The sequence below is a fragment of the Colletotrichum aenigma genome, assembly GCF_013390185.1.
Source record: "Colletotrichum aenigma strain Cg56 chromosome Unknown KSG_Cg56_contig02, whole genome shotgun sequence".
Taxonomy (NCBI): domain Eukaryota; kingdom Fungi; phylum Ascomycota; class Sordariomycetes; order Glomerellales; family Glomerellaceae; genus Colletotrichum; species Colletotrichum aenigma.
Genome location: NW_023500908.1, coordinates 2,069,838 through 2,086,228, shown reverse-complemented (window position 1 = coordinate 2,086,228; position 16,391 = coordinate 2,069,838). Strand labels below are relative to the sequence as shown.

General features: G+C 50.0%; 3 protein-coding genes across 3 annotated transcripts; all 3 read left to right on the top strand.

Annotated features, from left to right (window-relative positions):
- Window positions 1-1,406: 1,406 nt before the first annotated feature.
- On the top strand, window positions 1,407-1,682 carry CGCA056_v002601 (uncharacterized protein; the record flags this gene model as incomplete). The annotated part of the gene is made up of 2 exons (XM_037317859.1): window positions 1,407-1,530; window positions 1,597-1,682. The coding sequence occupies 2 exons, from the start codon at window positions 1,407-1,409 to the stop codon at window positions 1,680-1,682; spliced, it is 210 nt and encodes a 69-aa protein (XP_037183555.1).
- A 4,603-nt stretch (window positions 1,683-6,285) lies between these two features.
- Window positions 6,286-7,483, top strand: CGCA056_v002600 (uncharacterized protein; the record flags this gene model as incomplete). The annotated part of the gene is made up of 2 exons (XM_037317858.1): window positions 6,286-6,806; window positions 6,865-7,483. The coding sequence occupies 2 exons, from the start codon at window positions 6,286-6,288 to the stop codon at window positions 7,481-7,483; spliced, it is 1,140 nt and encodes a 379-aa protein (XP_037183546.1).
- A 1,145-nt stretch (window positions 7,484-8,628) lies between these two features.
- On the top strand, window positions 8,629-12,123 carry lacA-1 (putative beta-galactosidase A; the record flags this gene model as incomplete). Its single annotated transcript, XM_037317857.1, has 10 exons — window positions 8,629-8,745; window positions 8,837-8,913; window positions 8,967-9,153; window positions 9,206-9,321; window positions 9,371-9,746; window positions 9,802-9,936; window positions 9,992-10,248; window positions 10,299-10,490; window positions 10,546-10,769; window positions 10,823-12,123. 10 exons carry the CDS (start codon window positions 8,629-8,631, stop codon window positions 12,121-12,123), a joined length of 2,982 nt encoding a protein of 993 aa, XP_037183097.1.
- Between the last annotated feature and the right edge of the window lie 4,268 nt (window positions 12,124-16,391).

Below are 16,391 nucleotides of genomic sequence, written 5' to 3'. Positions count from 1 at the left end.
TCGTGGAGGAACGCAGATCATAAGGTCAAAAGAGTGGGACGTCGAATCATGAAGGTGGCCTTGAACGTAGTATCGGCAAAAATTCAGTTTGGCCGATCACGTTGGTCATCCAGGCCGGCCTTCTGCCAACTTAATATTGTATACTACTTCTTCGCATGGTCCAGACGTTTCAGCCTATGCGTTAACACGCTACGCATTGGGCATTTATTTTTGGGTTTGCCATCGGTTGATAATATTTGACAATTTTGACAATGTTCTCCGAATAGGAGATTTCCTTGCTCGTAGGTAGGTCACCCCACGTGGTGCCACTGCACTCTCGCACTATCGCACTATTTTATGTGTGTCAGGTAGCTCTATCATGCAACACAGAGATTGCGCTTGGTGTCAGCGGCTCATGAGTTGAGGAAAACGGAACGCATGATCATTTTGTTCTTTACGATAATTGTCTATGCCACATAATGTCTAAGCGGACTCCTAGATGCATGTTTTCGAAGGGATAACTCAACCCAACCGCAGCTCTACACATTGCACTCGCTTAGCTTCTTCCTCCACGTCATCATCGCTGCTGCCGGTTGCCTAGCCACGCTAGTGAGAGCGGTGATCAAGATTGAAGCTCATAACTGGCCACGTACGAAAGACTCATCAGCTGAAGACATTCGATCTGATAAGATCGATTTGCCTCAGAAGGATCACCACAGCCACATTTAAGGCTACATGGAGCCTGCATTCTGCGGGATGGCCCGGTGAGCCGTCCGTCGCCTACATCGGGGGGCTGTGGATCAATTAGTTGCCTGGCGAGGCACAGAAGATCGGCATGGAGCTAAGCTATCAAGCGAAATGCTCTCTCAGTTTAGACGCCTGTGAAATGGACTTTGGTTCTCATTCGTGCATTGGCACTAAAGCCCGCTGAGAGAAGTGTCTGCCATCCACCGATATCCGGAATGAGACTCAGCTCAACTGTGGAATCTCTTATCTTGCCTGATGATCAGTCCTCAGCCTTCGCCAAGACCCCAATAGAGCTAGACAGCGGATCGCTAACAAAACAGGACGACCTAATCCTTCACGATATCCACTGTCTGGGAACTTGAGCTTTTATTTGATGTCCTTTGGGACTTTCGTGATCCTCCAAGTCAGGCTACAAGATGTTAGACCACACGCCAAGAACAAAGCCATAGCAGGCATCGGCCGCCCGACAAGCAGGCATCGGCCGCTCAAGCAGAAGCATCATGGAAACTGATTTTGAGGAATGTGTATATATACGAGAAGATTCCTTCCCACGATGTTGAACTTTGTATCCTCATCAGCTTCACTCTCACACTAGTTCTCACTCGCATCAACCAATCTACTCTCAACTCGACGCTATACAAAGTCGTATCAACCAGCACATCAACTATAATACCGGTACAATGCAGTTCTCCAAGGCCTTCATCATCATTGCTGCGGCTATGATGCCTTCAGTCATGGCGGCATGCAGCCCCGGAGCTCCCTTCCAAGGGTCTTGCTTGTCGTGCACCTCTGAGTGCTGGGACAGTGAGTTGAACACAAATCCCTGAGTTTGCGCGATCAATGAGACCATTCTAACACCACGTCCTACAGCTTACAACGCGCCTGACCGCCAGACCAACTTGCAGCGTGCTGGTTGCATGGCGCAGTGCTTGGCGCTGTGCGACGACTGCGATTAAGAACCTCGACTCTATGACTACTCCTATGTCAAACTCAGAGATTGTGAAGCGATGTGTCAACTGCTTTTGGGAAAGAACGTTTGGTTGATAGAAGATCCTTCTATCATGCGCAGTATATAATACCATTCATCAATCCACAGTATATGCTGCACACACTAGCATCACCATGATAGTTGGGCGCAAGAAGTATCAAACTACATGAGAAGTGGAAGTACTATCCGAGTATTTGGGAAGCCAATAGCAGTGCTAGAAACTTTGACTTCGCTGCTATCCTCTGACAAGCCCGAACCGTAGGAGAAGAGTTAGTTGAAACCATCTTTCATCGCGGCGAGCCCACCAAGCATCGCCTGATAATAAGTGCCGTCAGGCCCCAACCCGCCAAGAAGCCAGTTGTCATTGTACGCTCCACCAGATCCCATGCGTGCTCTCCAGGCCTCCTCGCCAGTTCGCCAGTCTAAAGCTACCACATACCACACATAGGTGCCCTCCCCAGCAAGCTTCTCGTCCTGAGTGTAAAAGTACAACAATCCGTTTTTCGTGCTCAGCACTGGGTTGGCTTTGACCGTCATAGGCGACGTCCAACGCACAGAGCACGGTGCTGACGTGGAGCTGGGGGAAGCATCGGCCGAGACTTGAATCGCAAATGTGCCACCTGGCATGCCAGCCATGTTGTTCCACTCGCCGTTGGTATCGTCCAAGGTTGATGAGGCATTCGGCCAGAACATCGTTGTGCCATTGAACGTGTTTTCAACCACGACAGTGTAAAATCCGGTCGTGGCATCATAGTGCGTTGTTGCTGCAAGATCGTTGGCGCTTGCATTCTCTCCAAAGAGCGGGATGATGCAAAGCAACTGTTCTTTCTCCGTGGCCCCTTGGTAGTAGACTGCAAGATTGATTCGGCCGTCGGCGTTATCGGTTATGACCACATAATCTTCACCGAGAAGCGCCGGCGTAGATCCCGAACCACGAGTGATGGCGCCTAGCTTTGTAGTGCTGCCAGCATCGTACGTGGCATTCCAGAGAGTTCGCACTCCACCATTAGAGCCAGTATCTCCAGACGCTGGAAGCGACGTCAAGGCGAGCATGTACCTGACGCACCCCTTCTGTGCCAATGGTTGTGGGCCCTGTAACAACGTAGGCAGTGTTGTTGCTGACAGCAATGCCGTTCTCGATAGTCTGGCCATCCATCTGAATCGAATGTACCTGATTATCGGGTGTGATGTAGCCGAGCGTGAGAGAGGTCTGCGCAGCATAAAGCGAACCAATACCCGGGATGCCACCGGTAGTATACCAAATATTCCCAGCCGTATCCATCATCGCGTTCAGCAAGGACTCGCCATCAGCAATTGCCGACGGAAACGTGGCCAGGTCAATGTTACGGATGGTGGTGAATGAGGTTCCCCTTTCGGCTTCATCATCGCGACGAATCAGGTAATCATGGCCTTCCTGGCTGGTAAAGAGTATTTCGTCGGTCTCGAGCAGATACTCGAGGTATGCCAGGCTGAGGGTCTGTTTGGTGTCCGGGGGGGCCCAAGTAGCCAAAATCTCCATTGTCTGCGGGTCAATGGCTGCGATTCCACGGGCGAGTGTTGTCGAGTTGGCATAGCCAATCGTCATGGTATTGTTCGCACCCCAGGCCATGACACCAGTGACGATCTGCTGGCTGAACAGGCTTATGTTGTTGCCTCCCAAGGGTCCTGGGTAGTCGGTCGACCCGGTGTTTCCGCTATCTTCGTGCATGAGAGACGCAGATGGGAAGAATTGTGTCTTCGCATTGAGGGTATTAGGCGTAGCTGGTTGGCCTATGAAAGCCAATGATCCGTTCACGGGTTGGGTATTGGGAAGGATGCCCTGCTGAAGGAACACGGGTTAGCTTTGATAACAGGGCCCAATGCTGCAATTAAGCAAGCATAGATACTTACTCCCATGGCCATGACGCTATGGCATAGCAAGCAGCCAAGATTATGAAGGCGCATTTTGGAAAAGAAAGATGCGAGATGAAGTGAGTGACTGGATGAGATTGATCTGAGTGATGGAAAGTGTTGTTTCATGCCGGCCCCAAGACCGAGGACCATACGCGACTTTTGAATATTTTTGCAAGCACCATGATGTCCGAAGTCCAGAGGTTGACTTTGCCTTAGGATAGTCTGTCCTCGGATTCAGGAGCTGCTCAATTGAACCAGAGAATCGATGGTGCGGGTCACATACGAGTATCCCCTTTTCCCTTTGGCAAGCATCATCACAGAACACCTGGGTTGCGAATGATTCCAAAAGACGATTGCGTTTCAATCTGCCTTGCTCTAATTATGGAATCTCATCGCTCCAATCATAAGGCCGATTGTCTGCATTGGAGCTTGGCAGTTGGCCCTGAGCATCCGAGATTTCTCGGGTTCTTAAGGGGGCAGTGTTTTGCCCCACTACTTTTCCGATCGAACATCCTGACCTCAACATTGACTGCCTCTCGAATAAGCCCACTCGTGAGTTCTTTAAGGCAAGTCCAAAATGTGAGCTCGCTGGTCGGACCTGGCTGGTACTCCGTCCGGCTTCACGGGTTTCTTCAGCCACCCGGTGCCGATAATATCAACGCTTAGCTAGCAATTTCATAGCAAGGGATGTGGTCAGTTGGGTCTTGGTGTTCCACTCATAGATCAGTCATTCCACGTGCTTGATTTCAACTCGTTTCCTTGGAAATTAGTCAAGACCGTTCTTGCTACGACCTTCAACAACCATTACCTCACAAACAAGAATAAGAATAGCCCCCAGCCGAAGCTCTTGGATCAGATCAAATTAGTTGCGATAGTATTTTCCTCCTGTACGCAAACTTTATACCATACAACTCTAGTATAACCAACTTCTGATACGGAGAGGGAAATTGCGAAGACAACTCAACAACGCGCCAGTGATTCAAATACCTTGAGCATTTTTCTGGCTCATGCAAATGCATCTTGGGCGATTTCAACTGCCGCTATAGAACTTTCTAGGTGGACTTTAGCGGCAGTCATGAGCTGTACGACTCCATAAAATGTTTTGTTGCTACTATTTGACTACCTTAGGTTGAACTTGCGCAATTCAAATTGCTCCCAATATACTAGTATAACACGTCTCCCCGAACGACTTACGCTGCGCGAACGAACTATTTCTCTTGGCTCCCATCTATTGGTTCATGTCCAAAGTGACACTCTCCTATGATAGCTGAAGATGAATAAAGTCACAAAGACACCGAGTTCGCAGTTAGGTCAAAGAGCATTCATACCACCCCGTTGCATTAACTGGATAGATCTCAATAATTAACTGTTTTCGGGGTTTGAATCATTGATGATTCTTCCCGCAACCCCTTTGCTTTCGACCCACGATTCTCTACGGTGTGGAGAAACCACTTATGCCACCTGATACAACTTAACCTCTGGGCTTCAACGCCCCAGCAGCTACGACTGGCATTCCACAGCCTGAAGTATTGATGCAATTAATGGACTATGATACTTATAATACCTTTGACAATAACCTTAGTCCTATCTTATTCATTTATGTCTGCTAAGCTTCAGGTATTCAATGTTTCTGTCATCCTATGTAGTCACAGAGTTATACGGCAGTCAACAATTTGCGCCTCCAGGCGGCAAACTGCGAAGAAAAAGTAAGAAGGGAAGAAGGATGTAGTCACATATTTTCTATTCTTATCACATTCTTGAGGCCTATCTGCATTCTAGATACCTAGTAATTGAAGCCTCTGCTTGATATCATTCCATTCCCAAACTCCATCTAGTACGTTGAGAGCAAGCTTTTTGAAGGTTGAAGAGGATGGCCTGGCTTCATCTAGAGGTGGACGTCATCAATCGCCTTGTCCTACTTCGAAGACGACGACATCAGCGACAAGCTTCGACAAAGCTGCACCAGGACAGGGATGCCAAGCTCACACCACTTTCACCGTTTCCAGATATGATTGGCGCGCATCTCAGTCCAGCCACCCCTCTTCGGTACTTGACTCCATTCCCCCGCACAAACCCCACATTCAACTCTTGGGGTACACCGAAATGAGCAGCTCATCGTGGCATAGCTCGAGAGAACATTGGCCCGGCTCTCACAACTCCAATCTGTTTCCTGCAGGTTCGGCATAACTTGCGTTGTTTTGCCGCGTTTTCTGATCTTCATCTGGACTGACAGCTGTTTGTTTGGAGCGCATACGATGCGACTTCGCAGCGGTGACCCCAGTCACTTGCGCTTCTTAGCAACGCCAACACAATTTCACGTTGGCGTCTCCAGAATTTCTCCTCATTCAAAGCTGCCCATACCTTGAGCAATCATTGACCGTCTCCAGGCTTCTCCAGTCTGGGGGAGCAACAAGATTATGGATCTCGCCACATGGCCGAGGTTACCGAGAGGCAGCTTACAGCTCGGGCCATGTCGCATCGTGTGTTCGTCTGCGGTCACGATCCCCTGTGCAACTGCGTCTCTGGTACCGTTGCCATGGGTCCAGTACTGGATGTGATGCTCTCGATGTCACCCATATAAAAGGTCCCATCGCATCGGTCTGGGGAACGATCTGCCCTCCCTCCGCACCTCGTTTCTCAGACGCGTCGCTTCCCACAGAGATCGCCGAGTCGCAGCCATGATGCTCCGGTCTGCTCTCTTCGCCGCTGTCGGCGCTCTCACCTGCGGCATCGCTTCGGCTCTCGAAACCTTCGAGCGGAATCTCATCTTCCAGCCGCCCGAGAACTACACGGATCCCCGGGTCCTGTATCCCCGCACTGTCCAACTGTTGGACGGCCGCCTGCTGGGCACCTGGGAGAACTACTCCCCCGAGCCTCCTCTGGTTTGGTTCCCCATCTACGAGTCTCTCGATGGTGGCGTCACATGGGAGGAGGTTGGCCAGGTTCACGATGAGGTCAACAACTGGGGTCTACGCTACCAACCCTTCCTGTATGAGCTCCGCGAGGAGTTCGGCGGGTACCCCGTCGGAACTGTTCTTCTTGCTGGTAACAGCATTCCCACGGATCTGAGCCAGACACAAATCGACCTCTACGCATCCACGGACAAGGGCCGTACCTGGGAGTTCTTGTCCCACGTCGCTGCTGGCGGCCGGGCCATCCCCAACAATGAGGAGACCCCCGTCTGGGAGCCCTTTATTCTGTAAGTCTACGGCAACACGATGCATCCATTTTGTCGCAATGACTAACATCTGTTGCAGCATCTTCGAGGATGACCTGATCCTCTACTACGCCGACCAGCGCTCCGCTGAGCATGGCCAGGAGATTTCCCACCAGACCACCAAGGACCTCAAGAACTGGTCCGAGGTCGTCAAGGACGTCTCCTACCCGACCTACACCGACCGCCCCGGCATGCCTTTCGTCACTCAGCTCGGCAACGGCGACTACATGTACACGTTCGAATGGGGTGGCGCTCCCATCATCGAGCCCTACTCGTTCCCAATCTACTATCGCATCGCAAAGGACCCCCGCAAGTTCGCCGACGCGCCCGACTACTACATCAACAGCACCAACGGCGGCGTGTTCCCTATCAACAGCCCCAACGTTGTCTGGTCCCCCGTCGGTGGTTGCAACGGCACCATCGTCGTCAGCAGCAACAGCGCGCCTCTCTTCATCAACCGTCGCGGTGGTGACCCGAGCGCCTGGATTGCGTACGACTCTCCGGAAGCCGGCGCCTACACCCGCAATCTCCGCATCATGGAGGAGGACCCTGACTATTTGCTCATTATGGGCGCCGGTGTTCTGCCTCCCAGCACGACGAACAAGGTCACCGTTAGCATGTTGAAGTTGACTGAGTTGCTGGGACTCAAGCAGGCATAAACAATTGCAGAAAGTTACTTATATGTAATGTTTGATGTCTTTGAACGCCAGAATTTCGCACCCAGAGAAATCTTCTCGCGCGGTTGCGGGACATACACGCACACAGACTACGCCGTAATGAAATGTTAGTAACAAATGCACCCAAAAATGCAACGCATGTGCTCCTCAAAACCGGCACTCATTTGAGTCCGCTGATCTGCCCGCTGTCTCGCCAAGAAAGAGCGCGTGTAGAAGTCCCTGACGTAGTGTCACTGGAGCATCATGCTCGGGGTCTTTCAATGCGTGCCCGAATCCAACCTGCATGTGACCAGCCGCGCTTCGGTTGGCCATGCTTGGCAACTTCCCGAGCAGAGGGGAAATTCCACATACGCGAATAGAGCGTTTTTGAACAGATCCCCCCCCTGGAAATCAGTGAAATCATAAGGTTGGGGAGCTCTGGAATTTTTCCGTCTTGATTATTCTGCTTCAGTTGCTTCCAGGGCTCTGTATGGACGGAAGTTCCAACGTGTTCCTGAACGCCCCGGGCATGCGGGCCGTTGTAGGTGGCGCGACTCCCCGCAGGGAGCACCTTGCCTCAATCGCGTAAAAACCGCCTTGAAAGACAAGGGACGAACACCCTCCAAGCAATGGCTAACCGACAAACGCGGGGCAATGAGCGGGGGAAGACAGGGGTTGTGGTTGGGGGATGCGGTGAAAGCTCCGGGGCATACCGAATGTGTTTGTTTCTTGCTTGGTTTGTAGTGCCAGCCCGACTCCCGTCCTCCATGATTCCATGATGTACGACATGCATGCCATGTCATGTTCGTCGCCCTCTGCGGACTTTGGACTTGCAGAGTTGGAGTAAAAGAGGGGAAGTGGGCGAACAGCTGCGTCTGCACCAGCTCAGTCGACTGGTTGTGAGTGTGAGAAGGGCTGTCCCTGACATCTGCCGGCCACTAATGAGCTTCCAATTCCGCCGCCTCCGCTGCTACATCGGGATAAGGTTGGGGATGGTGACATTCCGATCTTCGCGTGGAGAAGGCGGATGTGCGCATTTCCGTGTAATAATAAACAAATCCGCTCCTTTATGAAAAGTGCAGTGTCTCCTTCACCCACTCGTCAGTGTCCAGCTGCGATCTGTGTAGAGACTGCTGCATTGATTGACAATGTTGCTCTCACGCGTCAAGATCCTTTCGCTTTTGGCCCTGGGCTGGCTCAATGGAGTCATTGGTAGGGCCGTGGCGCGAGACATGCACCTCCTCAATGGGAGGCAGCAGGATGTTGTGAGTTAAGCCACGGCGAACTGGTGCCATTGGCACTTGCCGAAGCCTCGAATCACTCAATTGGCAAACTGGGGCTGACTTTCAGCCGTAGGTGACATGGGACGACAAAAGTCTTTTCATTAATGGTGAAAGACTGATGATCTTCAGCGCCGAGTTCCATGCCTTTAGGTACAGTTCCTTCTTCAATTGAGTTCCAGCTCGGTTGCTGACTCCTTGTGTAGAATGCCAGTTCCACACCTTTGGTTCGACATCCTCCAGAAGATCAAAGCGGCCGGATACAACTCCATCTCCTTCTACGTCAACTGGGGACTGCTGGAAGCAAAGCCAGGTGAAGTCCGTGCTGAGGGTATCTTCGCCTTGGAGCCTCTCTTCGAGGCCGCTCAGAAGGCTGGCTTGTACCTGTTCGCCGTAAGATGGTCTTCTCTCTCTTCGAAATAGTATTCTCCTAACACCAGAATAGCGACCGGGACCATACATCAATGCCGAGGTGTCCGGAGGAGGCTTTCCAGGATGGCTGCAAAGAGTCCAAGGAGTCCTTCGATCAGCCGACGAGGCCTACCTTAAGTCTACCGACAAGTAAGTCTACTAGCAAAGAAGAGTCGACCTAGATAGCTGACTATATTAGCTACGCCGCCGCGATTGGCAAAATCATTGCCGGTGCTCAGATCACGAACGGAGGCCCAGTCAGCCTATTCCAGATGGAGAACGAGTACAACGCAGCAATTGAGCCTTACCCCTTCCCGGACTACGACTACTGGAATTACGTTGAGAACCAGTTCAAAACAGCCGGTGTTGTGGTACCGTACGTCAACAACGAGGCCTGGCAGCTTGGTGCTATCACGACCTCGACTCCCGCCAAGGTCGATATCTACGGTCACGATGCCTACCCCCTTGGCTTCGACTGCTGGAACCCGACTGTATGGCCCGAGAACGGCCTGCCCACAGATTGGCTTGCGACAAATAACAAGATTGCTCCTGATAGCCCTTACACCATTGTCGAGGTATGGCATTGTTTGTTTATATTTGGTCCTGAGACCAGCAACTAACAGTAATTAGTTCCAAGGCGGTGGCTTCCAGCCCTGGGGCGGTGCCGGGTTCGAATCATGCGCTGGTCTGCTGAACCACGAGTTCGAACGAGTTCTCTACAAGAATAACTATGCTGTCGGAGTCACCATCATGAACATCTACATGGTACATTATTTTCTAGCATCTTCAACACCTTAGTTGCAGAGCTAACTGGTTGTAGACCTGGGGCGGTACCAACTGGGGCAACCTCGGCCACTCCGACGGCTACACCTCTTACGACTACGGCGCGCAAATCACAGAGGAGCGTCTCCTTACCCGCGAGAAGTACAGCGAGTCGAAACTTCAAGCTAACTTCTTCCACGTTTCCCCCGCGTATCTTGAGGCCGACCGTTTCAATTCCTCCCTCGAGTTCACGAACAATGATGCCATTACAGTCACACCTGCGACTACCATCACGACCAAGTTCTACATTGCTAGGTACTTCCTGAAAATCTACTTGTCATTGACATTGGACTGACGGAAAACAGACATACTCAATACGACACCCTTGAGACTGTGGCTTACAAGCTGAAGGTCGCCACCGTCAAGTACGGCCAGCTTGAGATTCCCCAGCTCAGCGACAGTCTTTACCTGACCAGGAGAGACTCCAAGATTCATGTCAGCGACTACCCTGTTGGCGACAAGAATATCGTGTACTCCTCCGCTGAGGTCTTCACCTGGTAGGTTGCAGAACTGCCACGGTCATCATAACTTTCGTGTCTAACGACAGTGCAGGAAGAAGTACGATGATAAGACCGTTTTGGTTGTCTACGGTGGCGCTGATGAGCACCATGAACTGGCCGTCGAGGGTGACCAGGGTGATGTTACCGACGATGATGTGATCGAGGGCTCGGATGTGACCATTGAGCAGAAGGACGGCTACACTGTTCTTGGTTGGGCCGTCTCCGACGAGCGCAAGGTTGTTCGTGTCCACAAGGACCTTTACGTGTACCTCTTGAGTGAGACTCCTCAAGCTCCATACTCCGAGCAAGCTTTACTAACAGACTTTCAGCCCGCAACGAGGCCTACAACTTCTGGGTCCCCCCTACCGAGGGCAACTACGCCACTTCAGACGTAATTCTGAAGGCCGGCTACCTCGTCCGGACTGTTGCAGTCGATGGCGACACGCTCAGTGTCTTTGGAGACGTCAACGCCACCACCCCCATCGAGGTTATCGGCGGTGCCCCGTCCTCTCTCAAGACTTTGAACTTCAACGGCAAGGCACTCGACTTCAAGCAAAACGACCGAGGCGTCGTTACTGCCAGCGTTGACTTCAAAGTCCCCGAGATCAAGCTACCTTGCATCAGCCAGCTGGGTTGGAAGTACATTGACTCGCTTCCGGAGATCAAGTCCGACTATTCCGACGAGCTTTGGACCAACGCTGAATTGAAGGAAACCTACAACACGGCCAACCCGCTCAAGACGCCTGTCAGTCTGTACGGCGGCGACTACGGTTACCACACTGGTTCGTTGCTATACCGAGGGCACTTCACTGCCAATGGCGAAGAGAATGTCTTCAACCTCACCACTCAGGGTGGAAACGCCTATGGTGCTTCAGTGTGGCTGAACGATGAGTTCGTCGGCTCCTGGCCCGGCAATGCTGTCACCGGCAGCTGCAACAGCACCTTCACGTTGCCTAAGCTTACCAAGGACAAGGATTACGTCTTCACCGTTGTCGTTGATCACATGGGTTTGAACGGCAACTGGGTTATCAACGAGGAGCAGCAGAAGAACCCACGTGGAATTCTCAACTACAACCTCGCCGGCCACCAGCAGTCTGACATCAAGTGGAAAATCACCGGCAATCTCGGTGGCGAAGACTACGCCGACAGAGAGCGTGGTCCTCTCAACGAGGGTGGACTTTTCGTCGAGCGTCAAGGATACCACTGGCCTGAGCCCCCTTCTAGCTCTTGGGAGGATAGCAAGGGCCCCACTGAGGGCATTTCCAAGGCTGGCGTTGCGTACTACTCGGCTACCTTTGACCTTGAACTCCCTACGGGCTACGATATTCCGATCTCCCTGACCTTTGCGAACACTACTACCACCGCCTACCGCGCTCAGCTGTTTGTCAATGGATATCAGTTTGGCAAGTTTGTGCACCATATTGGTCCTCAGACGCGCTTCCCTGTTCCCGAGGGTATTCTCAACTATCAGGGATCCAACCATCTGGGCGTCACACTTTGGGCTCACGAGAAGGACGGCGCCAAGGTTGAGGGACTGAAGTGGGAGGTGGGTATGGTCAGTGCCACAAGCTTTGGAAAGGTTGAAGCGGCGCCTCAGCCGAAATGGCAAGAGAGAAAGAACGCATACTAGTAAAATCCTAGTCTAGCAGTTCTCAGTACTTAATTCCAAAGCGTATAGTCTATCATAGCTGACACTGAGACTTTCTATTCGCCCACCTAATTTATCACGATCTTACTTTCTCAGTCCTAAGTAAAACCGTTCAAAGATATATCATATGTATGTAGTACGGCTGAACCACTCGTCCTTAGCGAGTTGTAGTCAAACAATATGTTTCTGACTATCACCGATCTTCCATATCAAGAAACAGGGTGTCACAACGCAGTGGTCTTGGAGTTGAGAGACAGCTGTCAGGCACGGTATTGGGAAGCTAGTAGAGCCCAACGGGCCAGGGGTGGCCCTGCGGCATGTGGGTGCTTACCGTTTCGTCCCAGGCTTCAGAGTAAAGACAGTTTGCCAGTTTCTAGCCTCAACTCTCGCTCGGCGTCCATCCAAGGTACGACTCTTTCTACCTCTTGTGAGTTTCAGGACAGAGCATTGGCCATTTTAGCGTTCTCGAAGGTTCTGTTTCTGAACTCCATCATTGCCTCCACCCGCCGAACAAAAAAGCCAAGCGTCGCACCTCAACTTCCAACTTCTTCCTGCGTTTCTATTTGACGTGAATATGAGAATAGATGGGTCAATCACACCCGACGTCAGCATTCCCTGAAAAGTGACGCCCCTCCTCCTAAGCGTTTCCTGCGTGGTGAAGACTAACAGCTATACGTCTCCCCGCACATTCTCTTCCGTCTCAAACCTTGTGTGCATCAACCCCTCTCTACCATGCCGCCGTGGAGACCAGGTGTACCCGGGGGCGTTAGTCAGCCACGTCAAGCGCAAAACTCCCCTGTTACGGTCAGCTATCCGACAGTAGGGTCTGCTAACAGAAGCTGGGGATTGATACGTTCTAACAGTACACTGGGTCGTGGTCGTAGGTCGTAGTTCGTAGGCTGTAGTAGATCGGTTCTTCAGAGGCTAAGGTGATCAGTCTTAGACTCAACAAGTGATTCGCAGTGAAGGTAAGCTGAGAGTATCCGTGAGGATGAATACTAAGTTGATTGCTGAAGAGCTATGGAAGTCTGACCATAAGCTGGGCTCAGGGTCATACTATATACAAGTTCTGAACAGTGCCCTTGTCTCTTGTTACCGTTCCTAGTCCTGACGGGTTCCGTTCACGCTAAGTACGGCTTCCGTATTCTTGGCGTACGGATCTAATCTCTTATCTTATCGTCACGTGACTTATACCATAGTTCTTCCGTTTCCGAGTGAGTCCCTGTTGTTCCCGTGATCCTGTAGTACAAATGTCCTGTCCTAGCCGCCCGACGCCTGAGTGGGTCGTTCAGCTGTTATCCTTGTTTACAGGTCGTAACATCCCCCTACTCACGTAGGGGGCGAAAAAACAGGGTTTCTACGCAAAAAAGGGGGTTTCTAGCTAGTTACATAAAAGTCGCATTTTTCTTATTTTACTACTAAAAAACGTCTTTTTTAAGATTATACTATAACCTAAAACTATGCTTTTTTTAATTACTTCTTTTAATCTTAGCTATCAAGATATCTCACTAGAGTAATACTAACTCAACGCTTATTAAACAGGCTATATAGGCGTTATATACTACGTAATATTAGACCTTCTATTTTAGCTACTCTAGTAAGCCTCTATCTATAGTACTATTAATTTAAACTATTACTAAGGACTATAAAGTATTTTACATAGTTATCTATAATAATATTAATAACCTTATTAAAGAAGATAGTAATAATACTACTTTAAGCGTTAATTCAATTAGTAACTTTAGAGTTAATAATAATATTATTAATACTAATAAGCCTAAGTTATTGCTATTACTAGCGCTAGCCCTGTGTTACGGTCAGCTATCCGACAGTAGGGTCTGCTAACAGAAGCTGGGGATTGATACGTTCTAACAGTACACTGGGTCGTGGTCGTAGGTCGTAGTTCGTAGTTCGTAGGCTGTAGTAGATCGGTTCTTCAGAGGCCAAGGTGATCAGTCTTAGACTCAATAAGTGATTCGCAGTGAAGTTAAGCTGAGAGTATCTGTGAGGATGAATACTAAGTTGATTGCTGAAGAGCTATAGAAGTTTGACCATGAGCCAGGCTCAGGGTCATACTATATACAAGTCTAAGTAGTTTCTTTAAACTGAGGACCGATGTCTTCCGAGCGGTCCCCGGGTGTGGACCGCTTTCTTCATGTCGGTCCTAGATCAGGACCGCTTATCTCTCGTCGGTCCTTCTTATCGTCACGTGACCTGTACCATAGTTCTTCCGTCTCCGAGTGAGTCCCTGTTGTTCCTGTGATCCTGCAGTACAAATGTCTTATCCTAGCCGCCCGATGCCTAAGTGGGTCGGTCAACTGTTATCCATACATAACGGGTCGTAACACCCTGCTAGCTATATTAACACTAATAGCAAGGTAGTAGGCGTCCTATTTCGCTCTATAAAAAAATCTAATACACTTCTATATTAATAATATTATAAAAGGTAACCCTCTAATAACACCTCTATTAATATAAATAATAAAAAAACAGAAATATATCGTTAATAATATAGAAAATAATAGTATAGTTATTTTCTATAGCTTATCAATACTTATATAAGATATATAGATATTATACATATAGCTAGATAGCTTTACTTAAAAGTAATCTAATAATACTACTGTTATCACTATATAATATAGTTAAGGCTGAAAATATTATTATAAAAAGTTATTAATTTAGTAAGTTAACTGTTACGGTCAGCTATCCGACAGTAGGGTCTGCTAACAGAAGCTGGGGATTGATACGTTCTAACAGTACACGGGGTCGTGGTCGTAGGTCGTAGTTCGTAGGCTGTAGTAGATCGGGTCTTCAGAGGCTAAGGTGATCAGTCTTAGACTCAATAAGTGATTCGCAGTGAAGGTAAGCTGAGAGTATCCGTGAGGATAAATACTAAGTTGATTGCTGAAGAGCTATGGAAGTCTGACCATGAGCCAGGCTCAGGGTCATACTATATACAAGTCTAAGTAGTTTCTTTAAACTGAGGACCGATGTCTTCCGGGCGGTCCCCGGGTGTGGACCGCTTTCTTCATGTCGGTCCTAGATCAGGACCGCTTATCTCTCGTCGGTCCTTCTTATCGTCACGTGACTTGTACCATAGTTCTTCCGTCTCCGAGTGAGTCCCTGTTGTTCCCGTGATCCTGCAGTACAAATGTCTTATCCTAGCCGCCCGATGCCCAAGTGGGTCGGTCAACTGTTATCCACACATAACGGGTCGTAACATCAGGTCCCCTCTCCAAAGGTCTTGTCCTCAAGACCCAACATAAGTAGGTCGTTGGTCCCAGGTTGGGGATCCGTCAATCGTGCTTCCTGATTTACTCATGATGCTGACACCATGTCAGGCCACGTCCAAAAATCGAAAAAGAAATCGGTCGTCACTGCGCTCAAGGATCGTGAGCGCGAAGCTTTGATTGAATACGTCGAGTCTCGTTCTTTGGCTAGCGACATGCCTTGTACCCGTTGTTTCCGAGCAAAGGTTCCTTGCCGTTTTGGTGAGAAATCGTCTAGGTGTCGTACGTGCATCGAGGCGAAGAAGCCTTGTGATGGCGTTCTGGTGGCTTCGACTCGTATAGTGACTTCTGATCCTGATTTATCCGAACGATGACTAACCGTGTTGTAGTGCAAAAGTTGAATAAGCAACAAAAGGAGTGGGATGAAAAAGAAGAGAAGGCTGGTGAGGAGCTGCTTGCACTTCATCAGGAGTTTGCTCGTTTGCAGACTCAAATGGCGGAGGCTGCTAGCCGCTTGAGTCGTATTCGTAAGACGAGGAAGTTGGTGAGAGAGCGTCAGACTGAGGCTTTTGAGCGGGGAATGCAGGAAGTCGACGAGGAGGATGGTGTGCTTCCAGCGTTAGATGCTCATGAGAAGTGGGTTGTGAACGATCTTCAGGCCGCTGGGGTGCCTAACGATCCAGAGTGGCAAGAGTTTGGCTTTGGTCTGGACTTTGTCGATCTGGGCCCTTTGGTGTCTGATGTTGGTGGTGCTTCGGTGTCGTCTTAGCTTGTTTCTGGTGTTCCTAGGCGAATAAATGGTTTTCCTTGTCGCGGTCGATCTGCTTCGATAGGTGGTTTGGTGAAGCGATGTGGGTGCTTGATTCGCTTATATCTGGCGTTCTTCTGGACTAGTACAGCAGGTGTTGGTGTGACTTCTCGTTCTTGGTGTTGTTGCCAGTAGATCGTGAGTTCTTCTGCTGCGTTGGTGATGTTTTTGGCTGGTTCCCATGTGTTGTCTTCGTGTCCGTATCCTTT